This window comes from Delphinus delphis, chromosome X (assembly GCF_949987515.2).
Source record: "Delphinus delphis chromosome X, mDelDel1.2, whole genome shotgun sequence".
In the NCBI taxonomy this organism is placed as follows: domain Eukaryota; kingdom Metazoa; phylum Chordata; class Mammalia; order Artiodactyla; family Delphinidae; genus Delphinus; species Delphinus delphis.
Window position 1 is genome coordinate 120,530,045 of NC_082704.1, and position 14,737 is coordinate 120,544,781.

Here is a 14,737-nt window from a genome sequence, read left to right on the forward strand (position 1 = left end):
TTACTGGGAAAATAATTTTTAACAGCCTTATTGAAATATAATTTACATACCATAAAATTCACTCATCTTAAGTGTGTTAGCCAGTGATTTTTACTATTTACCATAAAGTCGTGCAAGTGTCCTTTATACAGTTTCAGAATCCTCCAGGAGCCTCCCTGGCTTACTGGGAGAATTTTAGGGTAGAAATAAAGTGTTTTGGGGTCTCGTTTTATCACTCACGTTTCATTCCCTTTTTTTATTCAACACATGTCTGTTGAGCACCTGCTCTGTGTCAGGCACTGTGCTAGGCACTGAGGTAACAAGTAAAAGACAAAAATGTCTGCCGTTGTGGAAAACACACACACACACACGGATTCACTCTCATTGGGGGTGAGAGGAAACAGTAAACAAGATTAATACGTAAAACACTCTCATATACTAGGGTAGAGAGTGATAACTGACAGTGCGAAAAATGAAGAACAGACACGGGAGCTGTGGGGAAGGGGGTGCTTTTGTTTTTTCCTATTTCAGGGAGGGCGGCCACAGAAGAGACGCTGTATAAAGGAGTGAAGGGCTGGCCTTGCACCGTCCGAAGGAAGAGCCTTCCGGTTCCAGGGGGTGGAGCCTGAGGGTGGAGCAGAGAAGGGTGCAGACTGGAAGGAAGGAGGGGCTGGGCGCGCTGGGTGTCCAGGGTCACGGCACGGAGCGCCAGTGCAGTGTTCCCGCTCAGAGGGCCCTGCGCTGAGTGAGGAGAGCCCGGCAGAGGAAGACGAGCGCTCTACGTTGCCGTTTATATGTGGATCTAAAAAGCACAGCAAACCAGTGACGCAGCAGCAGTAATGAAAGGCGACAGTAACGTGGACAGAGGCAGAAGTCAGCTGTCCGGGGAGCTCATGTGGAAAGGTGACTCTGACAGGCTTTGGGGACTTACCCGTGGCCTGTAGGAAATGACTCCAGGGTCTCTGGTCAGGAACTGCTGGGCGATTGGTGTGACTAAAACAGAGATGACTGAGACAAGAGGGTGTTTCAGGGGAAGACTCTTTTCTTCCTTTGGGGAGGCACATATTTCCAGAAGAGTAATCGTTGCCCAGCCAGTACGACTGCTGTGTTTTAGGGCCTTTCCTGCACACGGGGCTTTTCTGAGGGGTGGACGTACCCCGGTGAAGGACCCTGGACGTGATGGAAACACGAGTAATCAAAGGAGCAGCTGAAGACACAAAAATAACTTTGTTTCTACCTTAAAATTTTCCCGACAGGGCACAGAGGATCTTAACGGGGTAGAGGAATCCTTCTAAAATGGGTAGTGGTGGTGGTCACACCCGTAGGAAACACTAGAAATCACTGCTTGCACGCTTGAGTGAACTGTATGGTATATAAATTCTAGTTCAGTAAGACTGTTACATTTTCTTCCCCCAGCAAGCACTTTTGTATATTTGTAAATGCAGTGGAGTAAGATGGGGAGAGACGAGGTGGACCGTTCTGGCAATGTCTTCAGCCGTCAGGCAGGTCTGTCATCCCCTCGCCCCCAGCCCCGTTCTGTGATGCAGCTTCCCGGAGACCACCAGAGGATCTGTGATGACCAGCGCACACACGCGTTTGGTTTGCAGAGCACAAGGACTGAAGTCCGGAATGCGCCTTGCCTTGAGACGTATGGAAGGATGCATGTGCGGTGTGGTTTGTAAAAGCAAATAGCACCACATTTTAACGGTCACTGCAGCGCTTCCAAAAGCGGTGCATTTTCATTTAATTAAAAGCCCACTTATGCCCGCCCTTCTCCAGAACCAACTGGCACTGTACCAGTTGTACGTCTTCTAGTGGTTTAAAATTACTTTAAGAAAGAAATAGTGCTTCCAAAATAGTTGTCTGTGCAAAGGGTAGGCCATTTTCTAGTGCATGTGAACTTGCATATGGGACCAGACTTGATCATTTAAGGCTGGCTCAAGGGAAGGGGCAAGGATCTTTTCCATCTTCCACGAACACCTCTGAAAATAAAAGCAAAATTAAATAGGACGATAAAAAAACTTGGTAAAGTGGGCGTCATTTAGTTTAGTTAGGCCTGCTGCCTGGTATTCATCCTGATTCTCACAGAAAAGCCAAAATTCCTGTCTTTCTCTTCTTTAGGGTTACTTTCAAATACAAAATTACTAGTCTGTGGTTTGCCCGAATAGATTGGTTACTCAGTTAATTTCCCTGTAACTCTTTTTTTTTTTTATTTTTTTGGTGGTACGCGGGCCTCTCACCACCGTGGCCTCTCCCGTTGCGGAGCACAGGCTCCGGACGCGCAGGCTCGGCGGCCATGGCTCACGGGCCCAGCCGCTCCGCGGCATGTGGGACCTTCCCGGACCGGGTCATGAACCCGTGTCCCCTGCATCGGCAGGCGGACTCTCAACCACTGCGCCACCAGGGAAGCCCTCCCTTTAACTCTTATATCTCCCTATAACTTAATCCTAACCCCTTAGAATACCTATTTTCTATAAGAAAATTCTGAGTTGTTCATAGATTGGTAAGTCAGTTTCGGGCTTTTTCTTTCCAGGTGAATACCGTTTCTGGATATTTTTATTGCTAACCCCTGCCAACGCCCCTCCCCAAGGTTGAGGTGATTTTTCTGTATTTACTTATTTAAATGCTCTATACTGTCTTTCTCCCTGGTACTTGAGAAGGAAAATTGGCTACAACCTTAAAAACTAAAATTACAGATAATTTAATAGACTAATGTATAATGTCCCTTTCTACTTTTTGTCTCTTAATGGAGAAAATGGAAATGGTAACCCTTCCACATGGTGAATTGCCTTCCTAGGCTACTCCTAGGATGAAGCGCTCGCTTTTCTGGGCACCAAGCCTGCCAGACCCTAGGGTCTTGGAAACTTTTCCATCCCGTGGCGTGGGGAGTGAGCCCTAGGAAGCAATGGGAGACAGGTGTAGATATGTGTGGAATCACAGGAGCGTTTGCACGTGGGACTCCTGATGCGGGAGATGACCTGCCAGGGACGTGATCCCCAGACGCCCATGCAAGTTAAGGCTCCACATGGAAGCAGTTTACAGAGGCAAGGATCCAGGACACCGGGTGGGCAGGGGCGGGGGTGAGAGGGGAAGGTGACTGGGAAGGGAAGGCGGAACACAAAGGCGCGTTCTCACGCTAGTTGCCACTGTGGGCAGCCCTTCGCCCTCTGGGGAACTGGGGCGTTGCAGGCGGGCTGCTTCTGGGCTTCTGTGTCCTGCACACGCACAGAGCCTGCTCTGGGTGCAGACAGAGGTGTGGTCGTTTACAAGCTGAGCGGACGTGCCCTGAAATAGCACAGGACAGGGGACAGGGGTGGCACCCCGAGAGCGTCTGCTGTCTACCTCTTGGTTTACTCAATATCTACAAGATTCCCATTACAGACGTGTCTAATGTGTTTTGAATTATGGTTTAAAACAAAGATATGAATAGTTTGATGGACGCAATTTGGCGAGATCATGAAAGGAGCCCCCGTGTTCCCGAATGTGGGACAGACGTAATAGTAAGTGGAGACAGACAGGCCTTTCCAGGCTTGCTTTCTTCCTTCCCGAATCTGCCATCGCCCTTCCCAACATCAGATCCGTTTCACACTGTCGTCCGCTTCTTTGACGAAGCAGCCCCTGACTGCTGACCCACAGAGCGCCCCAAGGTGGCGGGCATCAATTTAGAGTGACGCTCTTGCCAGCAGATAACATACTTTGGTATACACTGGTCTTGAACATTCTCTCGATCATGTTGATATTTATGGACAGGGCAAAAAATGTGCACACACTGCATGCTTGGTATTGGAAATATACGTTACTAGTATCACTTCCTGTTGCAAGTGACTGCTTACAAGTTGACTGGATTGGGGAAATAAAGGGCTACAGAGACTTCTGTGTGTCGACATCAGCAGTGGAAGCAGGAAGACGGACGGTTTTGTGCATTATGTTAAGCAAAGCCCAGCTTCATTTTCTTGCGTGTTGCCAAAAGCACGCAGACATTGGTCTGGATGTTTGAGGTTAGTCCGTATCCATTTAACACTGAATTAATGTGCTTTTAGGAGATCTTATAAAGACAAATTAAAAAATCCACCTTCCGTTGTCATTAACCTAATACGTCTTCTAATGTACATAATACAGTTATTATATTCACTTCCTTCCAAGTTCAGAGTTTTCCATCCATCTTTCCCCCCTTATTTCCCCATGTGTACAGGATACATTAAAAAGCAGAAGAAAAGCAGACGTTGTTTTCACAGCACACGAGCATCACACGGGATGTTATTCCACGCATACATTACGGAGTGTTAGGAAAGCGGGAACAGACTCCACTGTGGTCATAAAGTTCCCTGTCGCTCCACGGGGACCCATGACTTTCTATGCAGCTGCTCTGTGTGCCATTTCCACTGGACGACACTGTGCTGAGCACATGTCCTGAAACTATGTAATAGCTGGAAATTTGCCTGCCGTGCAGCTTCTGCAGCTCCCCTAAGTTGTTGTGTGTCTAGATACTGCAGGGGGATTTCTTTCTTCTCCTTCCCTTCCCTTCCCTTCCCTCCTCTTCCCTTCCCCTTTCCCTTTCCCTCCCCTCCCCTCCCCCCCCTCCCCTCCCCTCCCCCTCCCCTCCCCTCCCCTCCCTTCCCCCCCTTCCCTTCCTTTCCCTTCCTTTCCCTTCCCTTCCCTTCCCTTCCTCCTTCCCTTCCCTTCCCTTCCCTTCTCTTTCTTTCTTCCTTCCTTTCTTTCCTGTCTTTCTGTCTTTCTTTTCTTTTTCTTTTTTTTTGTTAATGAGGGAAGTAAAATTATTCCAGCCGCTGTGTCTGGAAAGAAAAACCAGTTTAAACATCAGAACTAACCTACGAATTAGCTGGAGAACGTGTGACTGGTTATATCATTGCTTTAAAACTCTAACTGCCCTTGATCACCGCCCCACACCTAAGAGGCAGTGCTCTGATGCATTTCAAATGGGAAGTCTGTTCCCTGGACATGGTTTGAGGAACTCAAATAAGTAATAAAATTAACATTCATGCTCTTAAAGCATATCTCGTTCCTCTCTCTGTGTCTATGTATATATACATTTCTTCATGATTGTGTATTTATAAAGGTCTCTCTTTTTTTACGGAAGTAGAGTTGATTTACAATATTGTGTTAGTTTCAGGGGTACAGCAAAGTGATTCAGGTATAAGTATATATGTTTTCAGATTATTGTCTCTTGTAGGTCATTACAAGATACTGAGTTTAGCTCCCCGTGCTGCACAGTAGGTCCTGCTGTTTATTTTATATATAGTATGTGTACCTGCTAGTCCCAAACTCCTGATTGACCCCTCCCCGCCTTTCCCCTTTGGTACCCGTAAGTTTGTTTTCTGTCTGTGAGTCTGTCTCTGTTTTGTCGATGGACTCATTTGTGCCACATTTTCGATTCCACGTGCAAGTGGTATCCTATGATGCTTGCCTTCCTCTGTCTGACTTCCTTCACTGAGTACGACCATCTAAAGGTCTCTCTCTTTACTGCCGTTTGCACCCCACTCTGCTGTTGCACTAACGCGCGGCTGGGTCTCCGTGTTTAACCAACGGGATCGTCTGGACACGTGGAGGCGCGTCTGCCTCACAATAAGTGATGGGCTTTCTCCTGGGACGACAGGAAGGGCTCCTTTCCCATGAGAGTTCACATCAGTGTGATAATAGCCTGCCTTTCTGCAGGGGTGACAAGTGATTTCATTTGGCGCTTTACCCATCGTAGGGCGTAAAGCTGTTCTACCGTGCGTGTTACTTTGTCACAAAAGGGTCAGAGATGCAACCGTAAATCTATCCGCTGAAACCCAAAGCTTCCATCTTCTTTTGCCAAAAGCACTACATAGGATCGTTAATAAAAGGAACTATTTTTTCTCCAAGGCTGAAGTTGGTTATTCCTGCTAAACATCGAAGATACCTTTGCCCTGGAAATCATGCAAACTGTAATAGGAGCTAATACGGGCTTCCTATTACATTTATCTTTGAAAGTGTACTTGCTGCCTGCTTTGTGAGTTGTGTTTCTGCAGATAATTGGGAAGGTTGCAAAGAGGGAGTGGATGAAGCAGAAAGAGAAGTGAGATGGGAGAGAAATGCTCTCACTTAAGCTTCAGAGGGAGGGGTCAGGGGAGCTCTGGTCTTGTGATGTGCCTCTGACCTTCTCCCCCTACACTCTTGAACTAGTGAATTAAACTCTCTGATCCTCAGTTTCCTCATCTGCAAAATGGGAACAAAAGGCCAACATTAAAAAAACAAAGCCCAACCATATGCATATAAAATTGGAAATAAGCTGTGCTTATGTCCAGTTCCAAGAGACTAAATGGTGTCATTGCTTTGGAAAGACTCTAGCTCCGGGGTTGACAGTCCATGGCCTGTGGTCCATATTTGGCCTGCCGCCTGTTTCTACAGATAGCGTTTCACTAGCACAGAGCCATGCTCATTTGTTTCCATATTATCTGCAGCTCCTTTCAAGCTACGACAGCAGAGTGGATTAGTTGCAACAGAGACTGTCTGGTCTGCAAAGCCTTGATATTCACTGTCTGCCCCTTTACAGAAAAAGGCTTTCAATCCCTGTGCCAGACTGTAATGGGCACTTTCCCCAGCAAAGGGCTTCACATGTTGACTTTCTGTAGAGACAGTGGCCCATCGTGATGATGATGATGATGCTGATGTTGATAACAGATGTAGAGATGTGGCCTGAAACCCCCCTTTCTCCCCTCATTGTCATTCTCACACCTGGCTCTGCCACCAGTTATGTGAATGACCTCGGGCAGGTCACTCTACCTATCCAACCCTTAAGATCCTTACCAGTTTTTTTTTTTTTAAAGTTCATAAATAAATTATAAAATCCCTTAGAGCTTTATCATAATGTGGAGTTTCTATATGCATATAATTTTTACCACAAGCTTCCAACTGCATTTCAATGTTTTAACAGAATTAAAACATTATGTAAACTGAAAGAAAAGATTCTGTATATTTCAACAAAGTGAATATACTTGATTTCACACTGCAGGGAGCCATTTCACAAGGCAGTGAATGACAGCAATCTGGGAATTTGTTGGGACTGAATGAAATCCTTCAGATTAGACAAACAGGACAGACTCTCTCATCTGAAGTCTTCAGTGACTAGACAGATAAATGAGTAGCTCGTTTACAGAGGATAATTGGGGCAATAACCTCTGCTATTCCCCTTTGGCTTTAAAATTTTAAAAAGTAGTTATTTGGGGGGAGAAAGAGATTGGGGGTGTCTCACGTTGGTAATGGAAGTACGCCACCTGGGTATTGTGAGTACTCAAATGGGCCTTACTTTTAAGAAAATGTGAAGCAAATATTACTAATTCATTTATTTGAAAGTACTACTTCCTAATGCCATTGTCATAAATTACATTGTTTCATATTTTATCATGTTTCATAAACTAGATGATGTTTTTCTGAATTATGATCACATCTAAGGTATGAGGAATTTTTCCAAGGCAGTAAGAAATGATATCATGAATGAAGTAGATTAGGGAAATGATGAAATACTGAATACCAGTTGCCTTCCTTAAACCTGGAATTTCTTTAGAAAAGGAGGTGACTTTGAGCTTGTCCTGCGAACCTAGACTCTCTGGAAGATTCACATAACTACTTATTTCCAGCATATAGACATCCAGGTGCATCACTGAAAACGTGAATGGCTGTAATCACCTTTACACGTTGTCATTTTTCTCTTGCTCTGAAGTCATGCTGAGCTTGCCAGCCAGCTTTCTGTAAGAAAGGTCTGCAGTAACCTGTCGTAGGTTAAGGACTGACTCATGCTGCAGAGGTTGATCTTAAGGGCCTTGGAGAATACCAAAGTAGGAGAAAATCACGGTGAAATTCTGCTGGTGCGCGGAGGAAAGCACATGTAACTGTTTTGAGTAGGGTGACATCTGGTCAACCTACAGTAGGTACAGACTCTCGGTGGCGGGGGCAGGGAGGGAGGGAGGCATTTAGGCTAAACCGGTGGAAAAGCTTCAGTAGCTCTTGGTTTTCATCTCCACGTAATCAGATGGGAACCAGTGTGGTCAGAGCAGCAGGCTCAGGTGGGGACAGGAAAGGAGGTTTGGGAGGTTATGTGTGGTGAGAATGCACAGGACTTTGGGGAGGCTGCCAGCACGTTGACTCTAAGTGAGACCGGAGGCCATCGAGAGCTTCCAAGCTGAAGAGCCTCAGCTTGTGTCGTAAAAACCACCAGCTGCCGCACTGGGAAAGGCTCGGAGGCCTTCGCCGTCATCAGGGAGCAAAGACAAAGGCTTGGCACACGGTGTTATGCTGGTGGAAACAGTAAGATTCCAGATAGATTTCTGAAGGTACTGCTAGCCCAAGGAATGAAAGCAGAAGAGGTGTACGACCTCGAGGTTTGGCGCAGGAGCAGCGGGAAGGAGGAATTTGTGTTTCCTGAGATGGGGCGTCTGGGGGGGGCAGCAGGGGCTGGGAGGGGCGGGGACTTCGGTCTTGGGCACATTCCTTTCACGCTGCCTCTGAGACCTCCAGGTGTAGCTGATGCAAAGACCCTTGAGTACTTGAATCGAAGTTCAGGGGTTTTAAAGCTGTGACTGGTGAGATCTCTAGAGATTGGGTATAGATGCCAAGAGGCCCCCGAGTTCAGAGGCCAGATGCTCCCCCGCTTAGCGGCGGTGGGATGGGGAGGCCAGGAGGGGGGAGGCTGAGGAGGGTCAAGGGACCAGAGGGACAGCCAGTGGGGAGCGGAGGCAGGCGGAGACCACGATGCAGGGTGAAAGCAGTGAGGCGTGTCGCGCCCCTGTGGGGATGACCAGAGTGGGGCTCCCAGGGGCTCCGCAGCACCAGCAGAGCGAGGAGGGCCGTGCTTCCTGAGCCCGTGATAACAGGACCCAGCACTTCCCTCCTCGCGGGAGCCAGGGGCTGTTTACACCTTTGCCTGGCCGCCACCAGGTGCAGGACTGTCCAGCTTCTGATCTACTTCAGAGTCGCGTGTGTGCGTTACATACAAGTGTGTATTTTACATAAAACGTGAACATATATTGAACGTGGATATATCCATGGGCCACACCTGCACTCGCTGAATCAGCATACCTCAGTATAAGTCTTGGGCGCTCCCAGAGGGTTCCTCACGGTGACCGTTTGAGAACCACCTTGGTCAGGCATGTCAGGTAATGTGCATTGGATGAGCCATTAGCCTAGGAAAGCAACTACAGAGCTTTTAAAAATGACACAGCCCACCACACCTCCAAAACTTACCTTACAGAAAAGCAACAGATTTCTAAAAAATAATTCATGCTTCCATCATCCCCGAAACACAAACCATCCCAAGGGTAAAACCATGGCTATTTTCCGCCAGTCGTCTTTGTTTATATGGAGTTAGATAGAGCTTCTTTGCCCCTCTGATGCAGATGGTATTAGAATTAGAATTATTGACAGCATTTTTCCGGGCAGGCGTCTTAAAACAAAACCATCTGTAAATCATTTGTGGTGAGCGGCTGGCTCAATTTGTGGCGAAAAAATGAAGGAAAGACCCTCAGCTTTACACGTACTTAGTCATCTTCGTATATAGATTTCAAATGGAGGTTTGTAGAGAAATCATTCCAGAACCTAATCTCTCTCCTGACAGCTGAGACGGTTTTGGCTTATGCGACAAACTAGAAATGGTGAAATTATAAAAATGTTACCCGTCTGTCATCCACTTTGTAATGTGGCGAAAAAACGAATGGTTTGTTTTTGCTGATGTTTTCACGTCACCCTTAACTTTTGATTGAAGGATCTAAAGCTCCAGGACCGCTCGGGTGAAAACAGTTATTCGAATGAGCTGGTCCTAGATTTCTGCCTTTTCTTTTCAGAATTTTCAAAGGCATTTCAACCTTGCTGACCTATTTAATGCCAACCAACCTACATGGAATTTGACCATGTTTTACAGAACGTTATCCATTTCGGTACAGTGAAAATTTGGCTGTGTTGTAGCGGTATGGAAATGCCTAGATTACAAATATGGCCCAAACACATTGCTCTTACTGTTCTATAGGTTGTTTTTCAGTTTGAGGCTTAAGAAGGGGATCTTCCTTAGTGCTTATCTTCAGCTATTCTCCACATCAAGGGCAGTCTTCCTGCATCGACCCTGTAGTCATTACATGTACAGAGGCGATGCTTTTGTGGTCATCCTGGGCCCTTGTGTCTTTCTCCTGGGATTTCAGATCCATCTGCACCACCGGCCCCAGCCAACCTCCGGCTTGCAAACTCCACCATCAACAGTGACGGAAGCGTGACTGTGACGATCGTTTGGGATCTCCCCGAGGAACCAGACATCCCAGTGCATCACTACAAAGTCTTCTGGAGCTGGACGGTCAGCGGCAAGTCACTTGTGCCAACGAAGAAGAAGAGGAGAAAGACCACGGGTGGGGTGAGTGAGAACCAGGGGGAAGAGGCCCATCTCCTCGCAGTGGTGTTTGAACTCAGGCACCTGGTCTGAGAGTGGCTTCTGCTGAGCCACAAGAGGGACGGATGAGGGACAGGTTCCCATCCCTCCCCTGTGAACGAGGAAGTTCAGAAAACAGAGGACCAGGCCAGCCGTTCAGCCGTGCACACTTTAGGTGACAACAGTTAAGTTCAGTCTGTTGACTTACTCAGATCCAAATGGCTGGTACCACACCAGAAATCAGAGGAACAAAAATGTCTCCATCGTGGGCTTCCCTGGTGGCGCAGTGGTTGAGAGTCCGCCTGCCGATGCAGGGGACGCGGGTTTGTGCCCCGGTCCGGGAAGATCCCACATGCCGTGGAGCGGCTGGGCCTGTGAGCCGTGGCCGCTGAGCCTGCGCGTCCGGAGCCTGTGCTCCGCAACGGGAGAGGCCACAACAGTGAAAAGCCCGCACACCGCAAAAAAAAAAAAAAAAAAGAACTGTGAATTTAATTATAATTGTTAACAGGCCTAGAGTAGCCTTAATCATAGGTCACTATCTTACGAGTGACGTGTTTTTCTGGATCCACGAGAGGCAAGCTGTAGGTCATGGGACTCATTAAAGTTCTCAGTATGAAAATTTGACCAACTGAGAATTACGATCAGGAACTGGAAACATGTTGAAAAACACGAGAAATTGTGAAATTTTCTTCTTGGGGATCAATGTCTTTTCATTTCCTAAGAGTCCATCCTAATATCCGTGAAAACTAAGAGGAGTGGGGATTTTCAAGGAAATGCTCTTTCAAAAGTGAATTCTATTTTCCTTGTTTGAAGATAATAGTTTAGGAAGAGTGACACAGAACATAACAAGAAACCCTAACTAAAAAGAATTGGGAATTGGTAGTTCATAGACATACTGTAGGTAAAAGGCAGAAAGGGCACGAAGAGGCACGGTTAGTACCACGGTGGGTGTGGCTGAGAGGCGGCCCAGCCTCACCTGGGAACAGGGACCGTGGCCCAGAGCCTGCCTCTCGGCCCCCACTTCTGGAAGCGCAGTCCTTTCAGCCGTCCAGAGCCGCCCTGCTGGAAGGTGGCCGCGTTCTGATAACTGATCCCTCAGAAGCCTGAATCATGTAAAGGTGCCAAACTACTAATTTACAGGGAGCGTTGTGCTCACGGTTCTGAAACCCCCAATGGAAATCATGTTCTCTCCCTGAAAAGAGATCTCACGTGACCCAAAATGGCGCGGAGAATTCCGACAGGTCATCGAGGTATTTAAACAAGGGACGGGCTTATGTGATTCCGTATTTGACAATTTCCGATGACGATACCTTCCTGTAGCACGATGCACGCATGCAACTGGCCTACTCTTTGTGGGAAGGCACGTGCTACTTACTGACTGCCTGATGTCTGGTGTCGCATTAGTGAGGGACACATTTTTCCCTTCATAGATGCTAATACCACCAATTAGACCATTTAGGGCCATGTGATATCACATGTACTATATTTTGATGAATGTTTGAATTCTAAGACAACAACCTTATTTCTCTTAATTCCGAGCACTTGTAGGGGCTTTATTATTATACCTGCAAGCCATAAAAAAGTGCTTTAAGCATTTTGTCAGGTTGATTTTTCCTTACAACTTTTGGTGGAAATTTACTCATAGAAGATTTAGGATAAAATCAGAGAAATACAGGGAATGCGAATTCTTCATCTTTATAGCTTTCTTCTCTCTGTAAGGTGGTATCTAGTAAGGAGTGAGGGGACAGAATTATTCATTTTCCTGCTACCGGAAAGCATCCAATAATGGGATTAGGAATACAATTTCAAAAACAACGTGTTTGTGCTTTTTGTATGACATTGATTTTGATCCACGGTAAAAGCGGATTTTCATATGCTAAAGATGTAGAAGGATCTGTGATCTCAGATAGTCCGGGCAGACATCAGAGAGGAGCTGGCGTGCTTCACAAGGACACAGCAGCTGTGCAGGGAAGCTCAGAGGCAGGGCGGCTTGTAACAGAATCTGTGTGTGTTCCCTCCACCTGCAGTCTCAGAATTCTGTGACCCTGGAGCCACTGCAGCCCGACTGCGACTACACAGTAGAGCTGCAGGCTGTCACCTACTGGGGCCAGACGCGCCTCAAGAGCGCCAAGGTCTCCCTCCAGTTCACGTCCGCACACGCCGTCCACAGCAGTAAGTGCTTCGAGTTCCTTTTTCCTATTTGCAGTCTTTACATGAGAGTCGTCTTACACGTAAATATGTCCTTTGAACTAGGATGTGTACAAATTTTACCTTTGAGTTTTTCTTAGGATTTTTATCCTAAGTTTTAGGTGCAGTATTTTGGCGTTATAATGCAAGTTTAAGAAGAAAGGGTGTCTCACTCGAACAAATGTTTATACTTCCATGATTTGGGGTCCTTGTGCGTACGCGTACTTGTTTTTAAGGAGGGTCCGCACAGTTAACTGTTAGAAACTGTTGCTTCCCTCCTAAAAATGCGACATGCCCTTTTTTCTTTTCTCCTGGTTTTACACAGTGGTCACAATTACTGCAAAAGGCTACCTACTTCTCCACTGGGGGCAGTGACTAAATCATTCCCATACCCGCTTCCTTGTTGCCAGTGGTTCTAAACTAGTCCGTTTGCCATGAACTGAGCAAAGCAAGGGGAGAGTCTTATGAGACACTCACCTCTGAGCTGGAAAATGCCTTACGTGGAGTTTCCGGCTTTGCTCAGAGGTGGGGACTGGTGAGAAGAGCTGTGGGGAAGCTCCTGGCCAGGGATCTGGGGACGGGCAGATAGAAGGCGAGCCCAAGAGAGGCCGCCAGGGGTCTCCGCGGGTCCTGCTTCCCCAGGCTCGCAGGGTCCCGTGGGATCTGCCTTTCATCCCGGGACGGGGCCTGGTCAGACACGGAAGGTGTGACAAGCTTGTTGAATTTAGGAAAGGCAAGGCTGGCTCTGCACTGTCAGACGCAGGGATTGCCCATAATTATCTTCTACCACCTGGGAAACAATAGGATCCAAACGAGCAGGTCCATTTGAAATGATGCTTTCAAAATAGTTCTAGAAACAGAGCTTCCTACCTATTTGAGAAGTAGTCTTCTTGGAGATGAAATGGATTTGAAAAGTCTACTGTTTCTATGTATAAGTTTGCATACAGTACAACTTTTACATAAAAATTCTCATGGAAACATTTCTATGTGTTTAGTAACTTCACTGATTTTTTTATCAATATTTTTTATTGAAGCAGAGTTGATTTAGTGTTAATTTCTGCTGTACAGCAAAGTGACTCAGTTATGCACACACACATATACACACACACACACACACATATATATATATATATATATATATTCTTTTCCATTATGGTTTATCCCAGGAGATTGAATATAGTGCCCTGTGCTCTGCAGGAGGACCTTGTTGTTTATCCATTCTCTATGTAATAGTTTGCATCTACTAACCCCAGACTCCCACTCCATCCCTCCCCCAATGCCCTCCCCCTTGGCAACCACAACTGTGTTCTCTATGTCCGTGAGTCTGTTTCTGTTTCATAGATAGGTTCATCTGTGTCATATTTTAGGTTCCACATGTAAGTGATATCATAAGATATTTGTCTTTCTCTTTCTGACTGACTTCGCTTAGTATGATCCTCTCTAGGTCCATCCATGTTGCTGCAAACGGCATGATTTCATTCTTTTTGATGGCTGAGTAGCATTCCATTGTACATATGTACCACGTCTTCTTTTTATCCATTCCTCCGTCGATGGGCATTTAGGTTGTTTCCATGTCTTGGCTGTGCTGTGCTGTGACTGTGCTGCTATGAACATAGGGGCGCATGTATCTTTTTTGGATCTTTTTTTTTTTTTTTTTTTGCGGTACGCGGGCCTCTCACTGTCGTGGCCTCTCCCGTTGCAGAGCACAGGCTCCGGACGTGCAGGCTCAGCGGCCATGGCTCATGGGCCCAGCCGCTCCGTGGCATGTGGGATCTTCCCGGACCGGGGCACGAACCCGTGTCCCCTGCATTGGGAGGTGGACTCTCAACCACTGCGCCACCAGGGAAGCCCTTTTTTTGATCTTTAAAATTTTTATTTTATATTGGAGTATAGTTGATTAACAATGTTGTGTTAGTTTCAGGTGTACAGCAAAGTGATTTAGTTATATATATATATATATATATATATATATATATATATATATATATATATATATATATATATATATACCCGTATCTATTCTTTTTCAAATTCTTTTCCCATTTAGGTTATTACAGACTTCTGAGCAGAGTTCCCTGCACTATACAGTAGGTCCTTGTTGGTTAAAACCAGCGTTACACAATTCAGTTTTAACAGCATTAATTTGTGTGCCTAATTTCAGCCTGACTGTTCTTAGGGAGG

At 46.4% G+C, this 14,737-nt stretch overlaps 1 protein-coding gene across 1 annotated transcript in view; it reads left to right on the forward strand.

Annotated features, from left to right (window-relative positions):
• Window positions 1-14,737, forward strand: part of ANOS1 (anosmin 1) — a 189,769-nt gene that overhangs the window by 148,124 nt on the left and 26,908 nt on the right. The window contains exons 7-8 of the mRNA XM_060001814.1: window positions 10,149-10,354; window positions 12,397-12,541. Coding sequence (XP_059857797.1) covers window positions 10,149-10,354; window positions 12,397-12,541 — 351 coding nt within the window. The remainder of the gene's footprint in view (window positions 1-10,148; window positions 10,355-12,396; window positions 12,542-14,737) is intronic.